At 36.3% G+C, this 18,092-nt stretch overlaps 1 protein-coding gene across 2 annotated transcripts in view; it reads right to left on the bottom strand.

Moving 5' to 3' along the window:
- Window positions 1-202: 202 nt before the first annotated feature.
- Window positions 203-18,092, bottom strand: part of focad (focadhesin) — a 41,040-nt gene continuing 23,150 nt past the window's right edge. For both annotated transcript variants that reach the window (XM_043244620.1, XM_043244621.1), the window contains 28 exons: window positions 17,999-18,049; window positions 17,741-17,824; window positions 17,512-17,647; window positions 16,074-16,262; window positions 15,843-15,964; window positions 15,652-15,744; window positions 15,454-15,542; window positions 12,153-12,194; window positions 11,687-11,795; window positions 11,247-11,363; window positions 9,988-10,226; window positions 9,801-9,890; window positions 9,391-9,541; window positions 8,293-8,412; window positions 7,947-8,069; window positions 7,505-7,582; window positions 5,954-6,025; window positions 5,735-5,837; window positions 4,864-4,944; window positions 4,671-4,799; window positions 4,446-4,561; window positions 3,571-3,831; window positions 3,394-3,483; window positions 2,178-2,355; window positions 1,597-1,694; window positions 1,090-1,341; window positions 644-719; window positions 203-474 (listed from right to left, as the gene is read on the bottom strand). In XM_043244620.1, the coding sequence (XP_043100555.1) occupies window positions 401-474; window positions 644-719; window positions 1,090-1,341; window positions 1,597-1,694; window positions 2,178-2,355; window positions 3,394-3,483; window positions 3,571-3,831; window positions 4,446-4,561; window positions 4,671-4,799; window positions 4,864-4,944; window positions 5,735-5,837; window positions 5,954-6,025; window positions 7,505-7,582; window positions 7,947-8,069; window positions 8,293-8,412; window positions 9,391-9,541; window positions 9,801-9,890; window positions 9,988-10,226; window positions 11,247-11,363; window positions 11,687-11,795; window positions 12,153-12,194; window positions 15,454-15,542; window positions 15,652-15,744; window positions 15,843-15,964; window positions 16,074-16,262; window positions 17,512-17,647; window positions 17,741-17,824; window positions 17,999-18,049 (3,363 nt within the window). In that variant the 3' untranslated portion in view covers window positions 203-400. The remainder of the gene's footprint in view (window positions 475-643; window positions 720-1,089; window positions 1,342-1,596; window positions 1,695-2,177; window positions 2,356-3,393; window positions 3,484-3,570; window positions 3,832-4,445; window positions 4,562-4,670; window positions 4,800-4,863; window positions 4,945-5,734; window positions 5,838-5,953; window positions 6,026-7,504; window positions 7,583-7,946; window positions 8,070-8,292; window positions 8,413-9,390; window positions 9,542-9,800; window positions 9,891-9,987; window positions 10,227-11,246; window positions 11,364-11,686; window positions 11,796-12,152; window positions 12,195-15,453; window positions 15,543-15,651; window positions 15,745-15,842; window positions 15,965-16,073; window positions 16,263-17,511; window positions 17,648-17,740; window positions 17,825-17,998; window positions 18,050-18,092) is intronic.

Raw genomic sequence — 18,092 nt, 5'->3', positions numbered from 1 at the left:
ATTGGTCACAGGAGAATGGTCAATACATTTTACATGCAATGCATAAAAGCGGAAAATAAAATGAAAAGGACCTTTTTGTTCTTTTTTTGTTATTGAATGCTATGATATATATATATATATATATATATATATATATATATATATATATATATATATATATATATATATATATATATATATATATATATACATACACACACATATATTGACACACACACACATTCCATAAGTATATGTGTGTGTGTATGTGTATGATATTTATTAGACATGTGTTCATTCTGGTTTGTAACAGACATGTTTATGAGTTTATGATCTAGAAAGCTTGTGCTTTATGTAGATGCTACTCTGAATACGCACGTAAACAAATGGTGTCCTTGCTGGGTCAGAGCTTTCAGCGGGATCACCAGCCGTACGCCCTGGTCCACACACCCTTCTTCTTGAACTCAGAGCTGGATCTAAGAGCCATTAGCATCGCTAAGACGGAACGACATACAAAAGAGAGTCAAATGTATGCTCTAAATAACGTAACAATCCTTTCTTATCAACTCGCGTAATAATACTTTGCTTCTTGTTATCAACATTTTTAAAACACAAATTAAAGACTGGTATGAAATAATAATTTGACTAAAACAAAGAGTCTCACCTTTCGCTGTAAGTAAGGCAGTCTCAGAGAAACCTAGTTTAGGGCCTTCTGTAATACTGAAGAGCCAGTCGATGAACTGAAACCATGAAGAAAGAACCTTTTTTTTTTATTTATTAATAAAGGAAGATTTAACTAAAACTATAAATGTTTATTTCATATAAATGTTTAAACTTTTTATTCACGGAGGTATTCACAAAAGTATTTAGCAGTACAACTTTTCAACATTTTTAATGCCCCAAACTTTTAAATAAAGTAGTGTAGATGAACATGAAAACATGAACTTACTATGGATACTGCATATATTCTCAGACACTGCAAGTATTCAATTTGGTGTTTAACGTAATATGTATTTTTGTCATGCCAAAAAAGTATAATGGACATGAAACCTTAGACCATTCATCAGAACTGCACATATTTAAAAAGTAAAACAACAAAAGATGCCATACCTTCTGTGACTGGGACTTCCACGGCTCTTTGGCGAGTAGTTGCTTTATGCTGCATGGGATTCCGAGTAAGCAGGCTTTGAGCAACAGCTCGGTGCCATCAGGGTTGACATAGAGGTCATGGGACAGGGCTGTTGTCTGAGAGGACTGTTGCCAGGGAAACCACCGGGCCCTGATGCCAACGAGAAGCGGGGCACAGTGGTCAGCCCAAGACACCACCGCTGCAGCAAACAAACCAAGGAGGAAATCTGTGCCCTGCGGGGTGATGACGGACATTATGTTTAAATCAGTGAACGGGGTCGTATCTTACTTCCTGCCGCTGTGTTTCGTGGTGCAAAGAACTTTATATATTTAAGCCAACAGCAAGGCAACCAAAAAAAACTTGGAGCAGATGGCAGCGACTGCTCTTTAGAGAGGCAAATACACATAAGATTGTAAACAGACCTAAAAGAAACTAGAGTCAATCAATTCTAAACAGCAGATTACGCAGTGCAGTTATACGGCACACACCTCTATAACACTGACACATTTAACAGAAGGAGATCCGTATGCTACATTCCTGATGTGGCCCATTAACTCCAAAAGCCACTCCATTCGTTTGGAGACCCCTGAAAACAAACAAAACATTGTGTTTTCTGAATCAACAATCAACACATACATTTTTCCATTCCATTTTCCATTTCATTTTAGCGTTTTTGTCTTTTTAAAATCCATATGTCGTATTTTTTATTTCAGTTCTATTATTATTATTAGAATGTAAAATACCCGTTTTCTGTTTTAATGTGTTTTCAAATGTAATTTATTCCTGTGGTGCGATTTTTAGCATCCTTCAGAAATCATACTAATATGCTGATTTGGTGCTTATCAAACATTTCTTCTTATTAATACAGTGGATACAGTGATAGAGTTTTTTCAAGATCGATAAAGTAAAAATAACAGCACCTATTTAAAACATAATTGTTCTCAAATAAAATCTGTAAAGTAACTTTTGACCAATTTAATATGTTCTTGATGAATGAAAAGAACAATTTCCCGAACAGTAGCGTACCTCTTCCCAATAACATTATAGTATATTAGTATTATTAACATACCGGTGTTGGGACTAGCAGCGAACCGTGATTGGTGGAGGGCCTGCAGGAGAAGCCAGCTGATTCGTTTCTTATTGCCCACCTGGAGGATGGTACTGATGACATCATTGAGTCCGAGCAGAGGGACTCTGCCTTTAGAGGTCAAGTAGGATAGGATGAATGCTGTTTTTTCAACATTAGCCTGTAGAGGGAGCACAAAGTGGGGAAGAACGGGTTGTACATCTGTTGATTTAATGTCTAGCCACTCTCAGTGCACCTTTGAGCAAGTCATTTCACTTGTAAATTGCTCTGGAATGGTTGTTACATTACATGATAAATTACAAAACTGCAGAAGCTGTCCTATGCTCTTGCCATGAATTATGATTATCATTAATTATCATGAAAGGAGAAGAAAACCTTCCATGGATGAAAGCGTAACTATTCATCACAGCAAACAGTTCTGCATTATGCATGCATCATATTTGAGGGGCCAAAAAAATATTACGTTTTCTTGCATAAAATGAGCCTCATTGCTAATACCAACAAAAACATTTTTGCAAAATTGTTTAATAATGGAAAGGAATTAATGAAAGTCTTTGCTAATGGCAGAAAAATAAACTAGGTGCTAAGAATAATATATATATATATATATATATATATATATATATATATGTCTGTATATATATATATATATATATATATATATATATATATATATATATATATATATATATATATATATATATATATATATATATATATATATATACACATACATACATACATACATACACACATACATACATACATACATTTATTCAATAATTTTTTTGATATTTGATAATACAGGAAGAAGTTGGAAGCACATGGTTAGGAAAAGACCAGAAGGCATCTTCATGAAGAAAGATGGAAAGATATAAAAATAAAAGACATTGCAATAAAACACTTCCTTTCTGCAGATGTTTTGAAAATGTCTATAATAAAACATCATAAATGCTGACATCAGCAATTCATTATTATATTTACTATTTACATTTTAATGAAAAACAGCAGGTATTTCATTTGGATATTCAGTCATCCCTCTTTTTTTTGTCTTTTTTTATGCGTCTTGCGCTTATAAAGTGAGTAAGTGGTTTCATTACCCTGAAGCGAAATAGTATTACTACATATCATGATGAAACATTCCAGCACAATCAGATTTATAAAGCCATAAATCACTAACATTAGAGTTATACTATACCTCAGTGACTTTGACTATGCGGTCTATCTCAGTGTCGCTCAGTTCAGACAGACATGAACACATGGCTTCATACAGGTCCACCTCACCAGCCTACAAAACAGCAGAAAAAATATCACTGACCGGCTAAACGTCGAGGTCTTAGTCAACGTGATTAACTATGAAACATCTCGGGCATACCGGTATGTTATCAGGTAAGAGCTTATAGATCTTTTCAGTGGTAGAGCACAGGGCGGTCCAGCAGTTTTGTGGCGGGTTTGGGAGCGCCATGGCTTTGGCCAGACCGGTCAGGATGGACAGACACATGGGCAGGCGCTGAGGACGTGTGTCCGGGTTAAACTGCTGGACGGCCAGACTGACCACATACACCTGCAGTTTGTCTTCAGCCACGTGCTTCATCCAGGAGCTCAGGCACTCGTAGAGAGAAGCCCTGGTGTGGAGCTGTGGAGAAAATCAGAGCAGACTGAGAGAAAATGACTGAACAGTGTGACGTTTTGAAGCCAGAAAGCCATAAGGAATACAGATGAAGACACTATGAGATAATTAGCTACTGATTGCTACTTTCCTTTTAAGCATCTCTGAAAGTAACATTTCAAAGCGTTGGATTATGTCAAATTAGGAATTATCAATCCATCCATCCATCCATCCATCCATCCATCCATCCATCCATCCATCCATCCATCCATCCATCCATCCATCCATCCATCCATCCATCCATCCATCCATCCATCCATCCATCCATCCATCCATCCATCCATCCATCCATCCATCCATCCATCCATGTCCAGCTAAACAGATGTGCTTTTTTGAAATATCTAAAACTGTCAGTGACAACTAACCAGTTAACCACTAAAATATACAAAAAAAAAACCTGATACTAGACAGTAAAACAACAACAGATGTTAAAACTAAAGTGCTTCACAGGAAAGGTACAATAGACAGCATATAAAACGCAACCAGTGAAAACCCAGCATTACAACATCAACAACTGTGTATGAAGACACCAAAGAGACCAGACCAACATGTCTTGTACACAGAGAGAAAGAAATACTCACACTCAGACTGTGAACCAGGGGAGGCACAAGCCAGATGGCGAGGAAAAGCGAGGCACTCTGGGAAGACTGGGCCTGATGGGCAGCTAACGCTAAACAGTGATGCTGCACCTCCTCACCTGTAACAATTACAGGTGAGCACTTCAGCATCATGCTTCCTCAGAAATGACACAATCAGGGTGTTATCTGCAGAACGCTAGCGATGATGATGAAGAACAGGAAGCTCACCAAAGCCAAGTCTCATCAGCGGAGAGAGGACGGCGCTCCAGTTGACTGGAGGATACTGGAAGCTTCCACCGACCGTCTCTAAAGCGGCCAGCAGCGTCTTCACTTGGTGTGGAGGAGTGAACTCAGGTCCTGTACACAATCACAACATCAGTATGCAATGCCATCACTTTTTCAAAATTAGATAGTGTGTTACCTTTCCTTCCTGCCTCAGTGATGAAGTCTACTGAAGCTCGGATGACACTTTTCTCTGGGAGATAACCAAAGTCTTGAGGAACTGTTAAAGTGGGATGAAAAAGTAAATTTGATTGGTCTTAACTGGGAATGACCATTTGCACAGTATCAGTCATATATTCATTATTATTATTATTATTATTATTATTATTATTATTATTATTATTAGTAGTAGTAGTAGTAGTAGTAGTAGTAAATAGCAGAAGTAACCATAAAATTAATAATATATGAAAAGCTAATTTGCAATAAGCAAGAAATCATGGTTTTTAATATTTCATTACAATTAATCTCAAACTGCAGTTGAATTATTAGTTTGAATTAGGTTAAAAAAATACAGCTAAGTAATAAAAAAACATGCTTTTTGAAAGTAAAAAAAAAGATTTATGCGTTTTTGCAAATAAACGCTATATAATTTATTTGCTTCATAAAATGTAATTATTATTATTATTATTATTATTATTAACAAATAATTATTATGTTAATATATTCTTGGTAAAATATATTCTTGGTATGGTATAAAAGGTTATCATGTAATTATTGTTACTTATATTTAAAAAAATATTATTAACAACAGCTTTTGCTATTATATTATATATTATGTTATATAATATTACTATATTTTTATTTTAAAATATTAAACATTTCAAGATTAATATACATTTTCATCAAATAAAAAGACTTATTATTATTAACATCAATAATAATTAACATAAAATTAACAAATGTATTTATATATTTAAATTGAGTTGAATTTTAATAAATGTTATTATGTCATTGTTATTACTCTTATTATCAACAGCAAAAAAGACAGAAGACGATGTTTTGAATCTAACCTGCGGTTCGGCTGTGGCTGCTGGATATGTGGGCCAGATGCAGGTGTCCAAGCAGACATGCTCCATTAGACTGCAGACCTATTGTTCCTGAAAAAGTAATGATCTAGTGTGGAGGATGGGAATGAGAGAGAGAGAGAAAAAAAAACTAACTTCAATTGTTGTTACTTCATTGTTTTACTTCCAGTATATACTTTTACATTTTTTATTAGAAATTTCTACCTGTGTAATGGCTCGGATGACCTCGTTCAGTCTGCCCTGCTGCTGTGAGGACTCCTCTGATTCGCTCTTCAGCTAATGGAGATAAAAACACACTTTCTGAAGGTCATAGGGTTCTAGAACATGAATAGGGGTGTCAAACTCAAATGAACTGGAGATCAGTAATCCGGGTTGGTGTTTTTTTTTTTATCTGGGGGTTAGTTCAACAAATAAAATCCTTTAACAAGACTACACAATTTTTGTTTGGTTACAACACATTTATTCAGAAAACATGCATTAAACTGATCAAATGTTACAGTAAAGAGATTTATATTGCAATAAAAATAAAAAAATAATTGCAGAAGTGCTTCCGATATTCATAAAAAAACCCTGAAAAAGTATTGTAGTTCCATTAAAACAAATAAGTACTAAACACGAATAATCACCATCAAATTTATTTGATAAAAAAATACAGTAAAAAAAAAAACTGTAATATTAAATAAATCAAATAAATAAATGCCGCCTTGGTGAGCGCAAGTGATAAATTCTGTATTATTTATTTACTATCAAATATATTTTAATAATCTATCCACTTAAAACGTGTAAAAATTAAGCTGTATTCTTTTACTGATGGATTCTATTAACTCTACAGTACCCTCATGTGGCCAGCAACCGTTACAGCTATTTTTAAACCTATAAGTTCACGTAGGTTACATATTGGCCTTGATGACCTGCTTACCTGTACTTGCAAGTTACCAAACACAGCTAAACTAAATGGAGAACAATCAGTTTTTAAAATCTTGTTGGTTTGGGTGGGCGATTTAAACAAGTTTCGATCTGAAAGGAACAGTCACCGGCTAAATGAGCCGCATTCAAGATTTTAATTCAAGAACTGACGAGGTTGTCTGAATGCGCCAAAATGTGCTTTAAAGTGTTTATTCAGTGACTTTAAGTCGGTTAAAGACACATTAACACAAATCTTTTCATCTGTGGGGCGGCAGAGTAATCCGAGACATTCACAAGGCTCCGATTCACACTGAGAGAAAATCCTTGCAGACCGCTGTCAAGTCCCACCGTTACTATGGCGACACTTCCTGGCTACCTTCCAAGTACGGTGGCATTTGCATTTAAAAAGGCGAGACAGCTTTTGCTGTGTGTGTGTGTGTGTGTGTGTGTGTATACGAGTGTCTGGAAAGTGGGTGGGCATGGAGGAGTGTAATTTGCCACACAAAGAGCAGCCTGGCACAGGTGTGGGTGAAAAGGGCAGTGCCCATATGAGACTGGCATTTAACTGCTATCACTAATGGCACCTCAACATGCGATAATGGACTTAATGTAGGGTAATATACCAGAAAGTCATGTTTCGAGATATTTAACATTCACTAGGATTGAAAAAAAAAACAACTTTCGAGCCGAAGCAAGATTTATTACACTGCTGGTGTGTTATTTTCAAGTCTTGCACTGAAGGTACTGAATGCCAACACGTATATCTTAAATTGGAACAGTGTCTAGCATCCTACAAGGTACTAATATAACACAAGGCTTGACATAGGCACGAATTGCACATTGAATTACCTGAATGAGAGATGTCTCTGATCCCACTAATGCGATCAGTCCGTTGAGGGCAGACAGCCTCTGCATTGTGGGACAACCCTGGAGTAAGGGAAAAAAATGTAGTTTAGAGTTTAGTTTCTCCCTCATGAAAGCTGAGATTTAGTGTTGATGCCTGAGCTTTCGAGACACTGGGAAGAGAAAGACTTTACCTTAAATTCTGGACTTGTACCTTAGATCAGATCCTGATCTATAATTCACTTACTAGGGCACAACAACACACTGTTTCTTGCTAGTCATGAAGATAAACTAAAACACTCCTCTGTTTCTTCCACTTTTTTAACCCAAGCAGCATTGGTACGGGTAATTTAGTGGTAGCCCTACATAAAATAATGACTTAAAAGCATGCATAAGATTAAAATATGTTTGACATGCGGAAATAACAGTGCATTTTGAACCACTTCACCTCTGCCAGCAGTATCTTGGTCCAGGCGGCCTGCAGACGAGGTTGGATGTCCACTGCTTTACCATGACCAAAAGAAGACAGTCCAAACACGGTCAGTCCCAACGCCAAAGCAAAGCCCGGTGTCTAAAAAAATGAAATAAATGCCATAAAGTACGAAATATGTAGTTTTCAATCAGTCACGCACAAAAATACATCACAAAACCACACTCACTTAAAAAAGCTTAGTAGTTAAAAATGTAATCATAAAAGTATTTTAAAGTAAAGCACTTTGAATAAAAGCGTTTTAAGATAAGTAGCTTTATCTCAGTTTATGATTCTCCTTATAGAAGTTGATTTAAGCTCTCACCTGTTGGCTTTCCTCTGTTAGGGTGCGGAGTGTGTTCATGCTTTCCTCGGCCTTACTGGCCTCAATAATGCCTGTGCTAAATGCTGAAACACCAACACATGCCACAGAATAGGCCAAAACCTGATACCCGACAAGACACATAAAAACACAAGAAACGTTGATTTGTAAACATTGTTCAGCTTAAGCAGGAATTCCCACACATTTGTTTTTCAGCCCAAAACATTTTCAAAATACTTTATATTTAGGATTTTATGCTATTATCTTAATATTTTCAACACATTTGCATGTTAATGGCCATGCCGATTAATGACCATGTGATATTCAGGTTTACAAAAAGTATCATAAATTATTTCAATTATTTAATTCGGTTTAGTTCCATATCTTCATTATTTTGTTAAAGGGTAAGTTCACTCCAAAATGAAAATTCTGTCCTTAATTACCGTTCCAAAAGATTTTTGTCTATCTTAGAAACACAAATTAAGATATGGGGCTATCTGACCCTCAATACAAAGCAACACAAATGAAATGATCCAGAAACATAATAAATACATTGGCAAAACTTCAGTTTTGCGCAAAGAAACCAAAAATAACAATTTACTCAACCGTTCTTCTTCACAGAGTTATGTCTTCCGTCATTTTAGAGAGTGTCACAGGGCATTATACAACGCTTATACGTATGCAACGCTGATTATGTCAATTATGTTGAAGCATGCATGCAAAAATGGTGGAAGACGTAACTCAAGGGAGAAGAATGGCTAAATAAATTATGTTAATTTTGTTGTCTTTGCGCAAATTTTAGTTGTGTTACTGTCTATGGAGGGTCAGATGGCTCTCCGATTTCATGAAGAACATCTTAATTTGTGTTGCGAAGATAAATAAAGGTCTTACGTGTTTGGAACTACATAAGAGGGAAAAATTATTATGGAGTTAACTAACCCTTTAATTGTTATTATTTCCCCCAAGAACCACCAGGATTTTGTGATCCCCATTTTGGGAAACTCTAAACAAACGTACAGTAGAAGAGACTAAATATCAAGCCATTTCCCCGCTAAAGACTCAAAACACCACCTAATAACACCACAGTCAATATGGTTTTACCTCCTGCAGCATGCGGCTCATATTGCTGCTGTCCTGCAGGGTCTGCAAGAGTCTGTCCAGCATGAGAGACACATGCACACGGTCCCGTTCAGACTGACTACTGCTACTGAGAGAACTGAGTACCAACCCAACACCTAACACACAACCAGCACTGAGAGAGAGACACAAAGAGCAAACAAAGAGTCTATTAGTGTACAGGGGCAATGAAGAATATACCGTAGACCAGGATTTCTCAACCCTGCTCCTCAAGGGCCACTATCCTGCAAATTTTAGCTCCAACCTTATTAAAACCTAATTAAGTTGTTCAGGTTTACTAGTAAGCTACAGGCAGGTGAGTTTAATCAGGGTTGTCCAGGACAAGGGTTGAGACCCCTTTCTGTAGATAGATGCAAACGATTAGACAGACTAACTTATACTCCAGATTGGGATTAAAGCAGCAATCTTCGAGTCGTTCCAGATGCTTCATCAGCAGCTCTGGCACCGACTGACCCGATATATCACTGGAGTAAACAAAAATGTAGTTTATTTATCAAACATGACAGCGATTAAATCTTTTTGGTGAGAAGTTAAAAGTAGTTAAAGACTCTCAGCACACACCTGACCCTCTCATCATGCAGCCACGCTAGAAACATGCCCAGAGCCAGGCCGCTATGAAACTGCAGCGCCTGAGATTCCTCCGCGGTGGGCGATCCTGGCAGTCCAGCCTCTAGCGTGCCCAGGATAGCGGGAACGTTTTCTTTTCGTGAGGTCACCAGCACCGGCACCAGCAACGCCAGACCCAGAGCAGCACAGGAGCGCGCGATCAAACTCGCTGTGTTCTCACCCGAGTACGAGCGCTAAAGAGGGCGAGACAAATAAAATCATGTCATATTTGCACTATATTAAAGGAGTTTCATTTTAGTTAATGATGAATTACACTATTGATCAAGTCTGGGGTTTGTACTGGTTAAAATAGCCATTTTCTCTTTTCAAATATTTTAATCTTACAACGGCAAAGCTGAATTACTCCACTCTTCAGTGCCACGTAATACTTCAGAAATCCAAGATAACACTGATTACATGAAATAGACTTTTACTATTATCAATGTTCAAAACAGTTTTCAGGATTCTTTTGATGAACAAGATCAAAAGAGCATAAATTATTTGAAATATTTTGCAACATAAATGTCTTTGTTTTTGATCACTTTGATATGTTCTTGCTGAAAATATGTATTCATTTATTTAAACAAATAGCACTCTAGGATTTTCAACAGAAATGTCGGTATCGAACAAACCTTTTGTAGGTTAAAGTTAGCCTGTACATATAAACTAATACATATCAAGTTGTCAATATTAATATATTTTAAACATACAAGAATTACTAAAAATCATTATTGTGTTCATAGAACAGCATTAACCCACATTAATACATAATGTAAAAATACTTGTTAATTATGTGTTAATGTTAATCAATTGAACCATATTGTAATGTGTTACCAGTATGTAATTTCTACCTGTTATAAAATAAAAAGGTGCAATATTATAGATTTCACAGCATATAGTTTAATAAAACAAAATATTTAATAATAACTTAATACTGTCTTTGATATAGTATAATTATATATTTAAATACTAAGTAAGATACTATATAGTTAAGGAGTATTAGGAGTATGGTTTGGTGTAGGGTTTCTTGCATGTAATTATGCATAATTTATTGTTATTATAATAATTTATGTGTAACATGTGCAAGTACAAGTAATGTGTGTAACAAAGACACCTTAAAATAAAGTGTCACCTAGGTTTCAAATAAGGTGCAGTATATACATCAAATGATTACAATCTCTAAAAATACATTTCTCCAAAAAGTTGCATCTCACATGAATGAACCATGGGAAGACTTGTCCTTTAGGGTTACTGTTACTGCTAACAATGCTGAGCAGCGTGTCAATCACCATCGACAGCCAATGAACTGTGGGAAGGATGTCCGGACCCACCTATGAACAGAAAATGACAGTTTATTGGGAAGTTTTCCCTTAAAAAGAAAAGAAGGAAAGCCAAGAAATGACAGGCAGTAGGATAAATAAAAAGTAACTGCTCTGGGGGCCAGATGCATAAACAGTCACTATTTTAAGATCTAGTTAGACTAAAAAGAAAGTGGTAATCAGACTTACTTCTTGAATTCAAATTAGAAGTTAGTCTGCATTTTTATGTAACTGACTTTAAATGGTTATGAACAGCCTTGCAGACCAAAAAAATACTTTCTGGGCTATAATCTAAACAGTTTATGCAACTAGCCATGGATAAAGCCGTTTCTCACCTCAAGTCCACTTTCAGACTGTGTAGGAAGGTTGCTCTCATATCTGGTTAAGACGACAGCCAGGCCACTTAATGCCAAGATAGAATTACCTTGAACAACCGGACTATCTCTGTCACAGTGGAGACAAAATGATAAAATATGAATTTAATTTAAAACAGAACACTGCAGCAGCGCTGAATGATTATCATCGATGCTGAAAACAAACCTGAAAATGTTAATGTCGAGTAATTATAAGCGTACATTTAATCGATATAGCACAGAAAAATGAGACTACAGTGAACAAAAGCAAACAGCAGATTCTGAATATAAAGCCCTCTATTTAATAATAAAATATTTAGAAAAAAAAAAAAAAAAAAAAAAAAAAAAAAAAAATCAATAGTTCAGACTGAAAAGAGGCTTGCAGGGGGAAAAAACACAAAGAAAAATAGAAAAAAAACAAAGAATATCAGCAGCTTTAGTAACTCACTTGGCGGCAGATTTGACCACATCAGTCAGTTGGTCTCTGACCCTGAGGAAAGAGAGAGAGAGGACGAAAAAGAGAGATATGATTTAAAGTGCTCCACAGACTGACAAGAAGAGCTTTCATCTCCTCAGGCAATGATTTAAGAGCTCAGGTACCATTCGCACAACTATGTACAGTACAAGGGCTCCCAAAAGTCTGAGACCATACTGAAAATCTGGGATTCATCCAATTTAAACATGGAAATGCTGGACGACGTTGAAAGATTTCAAGTTATGAATCTTAATGACAGGAAAATTGCAATTCTCCATTAATTCTAGATCCAATTTTAAAAGGTCAGATGTTCTTGCTTTTACTGAAAAAGAAGACTGTCTTGAATCATTCTCAAAAAATGAAGTAAATAATCTTCAGGTTTTACAAAAACTAACAGACTTAAAGGGTTAGTTCACCCAAAAATTTAAATTAACATGTGTTTTACCTACCCTCAGGTGTATAGGACTTTCTTCTTTTAGATGAATTCAATTTGAGTTATATTACAAAAATGGTCCTGTCACGTCTAAGCTCTATCATTGGGTGGTTATTTCCCTTTAACAGTTCAAAACATGTTAAATAAAGCACATGCTAACATAACAAAACGTACCCCACACAGCTCCAGGGGGGTGAATGAAGGCCTCCTGTAGCAAATTCATGTGTTTTTGTAAGATTAATATTCATATTCCATATCGTATATAATGTAATAAACACCTTTTTTTAAAATTCCAGCTGACTGTGGCACTCAGAAACAGTTCCGGCAGATTACATAAGACTTTGAAGTTGCGTGATTACTGACGAGCATGGAGAGAAAACAAAACAAAATGCCAGTCCTGAATTAGAAGCAAAAAATAGGATTTGTAAAGAAAAATATGTTTCGCTATAAACCAAGAGGAGACTGGTTTTCCTTTGCTAAAGTAAGGAAACATGGTTCCTTTGCTCCATATCCCAGAGACACAATGCATATGTCCTATGTCATCCGGCTAAACACTTACCACAGTCAGCAGAAGTGACAGAAAAGTGTTTATTACATTAGAAATATGGATATTTATCTTGCAAAAAAAAGCATGGATTCGCCACAGGAGGTCTTAATTTGCCATTTTTCATTTTATTTAACGAATAGGTCAAAATTAAAATTCTGTCATCATTTACTCACCCTCAAGTAGTTCCAAAGCTGTATGAATTTCTTTGTTCAGTTCGTAACCAGGCTGTTTTGGGTCACCATTGACTTCCATAGTATTATTTTTCTATTATGGAAGTCAATAATGACCAAAACAGCCTTGTGACAAACCAAAATATCTTCCTTTGTGTTCGGTAGAACAAAGAAATTCATAAAGAAGTGGAACTACTTGAGGGTGAGTAAATAAAGACTGAATTTTCATTTTTGGGTGAACTATTCCTTTAACCTGTTTTGGACTATTAAAGGGGAAACACCTGCCGACTGCAAAGATAGAGCTTAGAAGTGCCAGGACAATACATCAAGGCATATACATCAAGGATGGCTTGAGGGTGAGTAAAAAACGTGCTAATTTGCTCATTTTTGGGTGATCTAACCCTTTAACAAGCATAAATATAAGTCTTTTATTTTTCTCTCAAACGTATGCGTTTATAAAGAACAAAAAGGTCATCAAATTAGAGAAAAGCCTAACCAAATCATTTTACCAGCAGTCTCACGTTTTTTGGACTCTGCTCTGACAAAATCAGACACGTCTAGCTCATTTCCTCCAGCTTAAACCATCTTTAATTGACATCTCTTTCTGCGGAGGCAAACGCTGTAACCCTACAATCCCAGTGGTCTCATACCATCCAACCCTCCCAGCGTGCTTCAGGGCACGTGACCGCATACAGACTGCCCTGAGCTCCCAGGAGAGGAATAACTGTATTGCACAAAGACTGCGGAACAAACGAGAATTCGTGATGCCATGGGGAATGAAGTTCTGGCTGCCATCTGAACATGTTATCCCATCAATCACTCAAGGGCTGACAGGCCGTCAAAATGGCGTCCTGGGGGTTGAGTTATGATGTTCTGCCAGACCGCGTGGTTATGCGATAGGGCATATTATGGCGAGAGACCGTGTGAACAATAACAACCTATACATGCCAACAGATTTACATTGAAAGATTATATGAATTTGAGTAATGGTGATGTGCAAGCATTTGTATGTGTCTTTGAAATGTCAGTCTCCATTCAAAGGCTTTTCAGAGCAGCTGAAAAGGCCAGAGCAATCACAATTCAATGGCTCTGGATGGTTTGACACAAGCAAGATGTATAAAATAATACCTTCACGTTCCTCCCTATGGTGCAAAGCTCCAATTACACTTCAGTCTTTAAAGGCTTTCATTATAGCGCAGCATTCATCTTGACAGTTTCTGAAAGTGCTAAGCTTTCTGAGCTAAAATAAAATATAATGCATTGCAAGAAGCTGTTTATTGCCAGCTATGACGTCTGTGGCTCTTAGGCGTCTGTTTTTAGGTCTATTAGTACTGTATAATTGAACTACTAATCAACGTACATACTGAGCAACTTTTATTTGCATCTATTGGATTTTTAAGAAAACAAAATGTAATATATCTAGGTAGGTAACGTGCACTTTTTGTTTGTTTCTTAAAAAGATGCCAGCTTTTGGTATGGGGAACCTTTATAGATGAAGAAAATAGCAAATCATGTTACACCTTTCTGTAATATCTATGTTCAAGCCATACAAAATGATAATCACTGTATAAACACCTTTAACTTTTGACAATCACAAAGTGTGCGCATTATACACACACACAAACACACACACGCACACACACAACCGATCTTTCAACACAAAAAAGACTATGTTACAAAATACCCTAGTGAAAAAGGTTATATATTTAAAATGCATGCATTTCATACTAAGCATAGTTCAAACATATTGAAGTATAGTTCAGACATATTGCTTTGCACAATGTACAATTTTGAATATTATGAATTATATGATCTTTGAGTAATATCTGTCTTTAAAAGCAAGATATTCAAAGTGTACCTAAAGAATACTTGCAATAGGTCCACATTAGCACAATCAAAAATATACTTCAGTATACATTTAGCTGGACTTAAGCACTACTTCCACACAATTAAAACACATTAAGTACAAAATCAGTTGTTCCAGTTTAGTAGACTTTAAATATAAGCAAAAGTACTGCAGTTTTTTATTAAGTACATCATTATTACTGCAGAGCATTTTTTCTAGTATTTTTGTTTAGACCACACTGATGAAGTTTGACACAAACCTGGATAAGTGAATCTTACCAGAGCCAGGCATAGTGCTGTTTGTACTGCAGTTCCTCCAGGCTCTCTTTACCCTGTTTCTGTAGCATCTCCAGCTCTGCCTTTCGACCCTGGACAATTATTACATCTAATTTAATCTCATGATTCATTATCTTAATTTTAAAGCTAGTCGCCTTCTTATACGTCTGATTTGGTGGTTTAAGCATTACACAGAATCACCTGGAGGGCTGCATGGTAAGCCCGGCTCATGAAGCCCCGCCAGGCCTGGGGCAAGAGCAGAGAGCGATGCCATTCAGAGGGCTGGATGTTCACCTGAGAGGAAAAGGAGCAAAAGACTGAGAAATGTTCGTTTTAATCAAATACACAGTTAAATGTTTGATGAAACAATCGGAAACAAGCTTGGAAGGTACCTCATGAATAAAGGTGGCTAACATTTGTTGATAACTCCGCCCTCTACTGACAAGAAAGCGTGTGATTGGTCGTCCATCTTTGTCAGTTTGAACAGGAAGGTCATAACACAGTAGAAGCCCAGCTGAAACAGACCAACAAACTGTGCGTTTATTCAATACATTCAACAGGGCAAATACAATTATGCAATGTGTGACTTTTGCGACAATCAAGCATTATACAGTATTACTTACCTGCTAAGCCAGGTTTTAGACCCGGCTGCTTGTTCTTCTCATATGTTTTCAGCATGAAAGAAGGAATTCCAGATGCAGTTTTTCCCTGGTCAGAGCGCAAATTCCCTCCACTCAGAGCTGAATGGTACACGCCACGGGGCATTTGGTTCATCTCCTGCCTGACTAGAGCCGTTAGGAAGGTCTCAAGGGCTGCATTAGAAGACAAAACTCATGAATTAAATAGGTTAAACAATACAAGTCTAACATATTCTACATCGTGTCATTTTTTATGGCATTGCAGTCTTTGTTGTGGGTTTGCTATGTCGCAAATTAAAGTACAGAACACTGAACCACCCTCAAGTTTTATTTCATCAAGCTATTTTGAATACATTACCGCTGTAAAATTATGGAAATCAGCTACAATTACATAACAGTAACTGCGAAAGGATCACACCTTGGGTCTATGATATGTAAAATTTCAGTACACAAAATCTGTCCTAATTTATTTCTTCTGCCACTGTAAAAATGCAGCCAGCTGGCTTGTTATCTAACCAGATAACAGTGAATGTATCCCTCATATAATCTTATTTAATGAATAAGCCGAACAGGTAGGTTAAGTATAAAGCAAACAATCCAATCAGCATTAATCCTTAATAATATATAGATCTTTGTGACGTCAACAAATACATCAGCCATTCGGACTGATTCAATTCATTCACAGATAAGAACGGTCTCATATAACAATAATATTCATATATTACAATTTGCTCACAAATGGTATGTTGCCACGTCTTGCAACAAAAATCCATTTTAACCTGATATTACTAAGTAGTGTGGAAAGAAATTAACGAATACCTCCCAACATAAATTCATACAAAGACTACGTTGAAATTTTATAATTAAATAACCTATCAATTTGAATGATATAATGGTATTTGATGATAACAGTTGATACACACAATTGTGTTACATGAAACAAGAATCGAATAGTGTTTATTCAATGCGAAGCAATTGAATAATATAATATTGCACAAATTGTAAAATAATACAGTCGAAATGTCAAGGTATTTAATTTTAAGGTTTTAATTTTAAGTTTAATACAAAAGAAGATATTTTAAAAACGTTGGCAACCAAACGGTTTCTGTTGCCATTGATTTCATCTGTACAGTTTAAAAATATAATTCAAATTCAAAAAAAATAATTCAAAATATTCTTCAAAATATAATTTTTGTGCTACACAGAAAAACAAAAGGTCATACAGGTTTGGAACAACATGAGAATGAGTAAACGTCTACTGAATTTCATTTCAGTGTCATCTACAACTTACAAAAGATTCTGAATTTTGCCTCATCAGCACCACTGTGGCGAGATGAATAAGTTTTGTGGTTTGATACAGTTCAAAAATAACTGCAAATGCAAGTCAAACTATGTTCAAGAGCTTGTGATTCTATGATTATACCTGGTAAAACGGGCTGTGGTGTAAGACAAACTAGCTTCACATATGACACCCCTGGTACTGAAATATCTTCATCCTTCTCATTCTCATTTTCTTTCCCTTCTTCCTCTTCTTCAGGCTGCTTTGGTACGGGTCTGACCTGTAAGCAAGATCATATCCCCATTACAGACACATTACGAAGTATATATAGCTAAACCAAAATAATGTGAGTATATTTAGCAAATGTTGTCACCTGCTCTGGTAAGTGTAGGACGGTGTGAGATGGTTCAGGGTACTCGGAGAGCGCTTTATAACCTTGACTTGCAACCTCTGGGTCCTAATGAAGCCAAAAAGATTGAAATATTACCGTATACTCAATTGCTAGGAGAATAAAAAAAATAAACTGCAGATACACAAAATGGCACCATGACTTTTCATTAGTTGCTGAACGACTAGTCAGCCATCCCGAGCGCCCCTTCGCTCATTACCATATGAAAATGTCAGCGCTCACCTGACTAAGAGCGTGGCCCCATAGAACACTGACTGCCTCATTTCTGAACTTCTGAAAAAAAAAGCACATAAGACCTGAAGTAATTCATACCGAA

Source organism: Puntigrus tetrazona, chromosome 7 (assembly GCF_018831695.1).
Source record: "Puntigrus tetrazona isolate hp1 chromosome 7, ASM1883169v1, whole genome shotgun sequence".
NCBI lineage: Eukaryota > Metazoa > Chordata > Actinopteri > Cypriniformes > Cyprinidae > Puntigrus > Puntigrus tetrazona.
The sequence above is the reverse complement of the archived record's forward strand: the minus strand, read 5'-3'. Positions and strand labels throughout refer to the sequence as shown.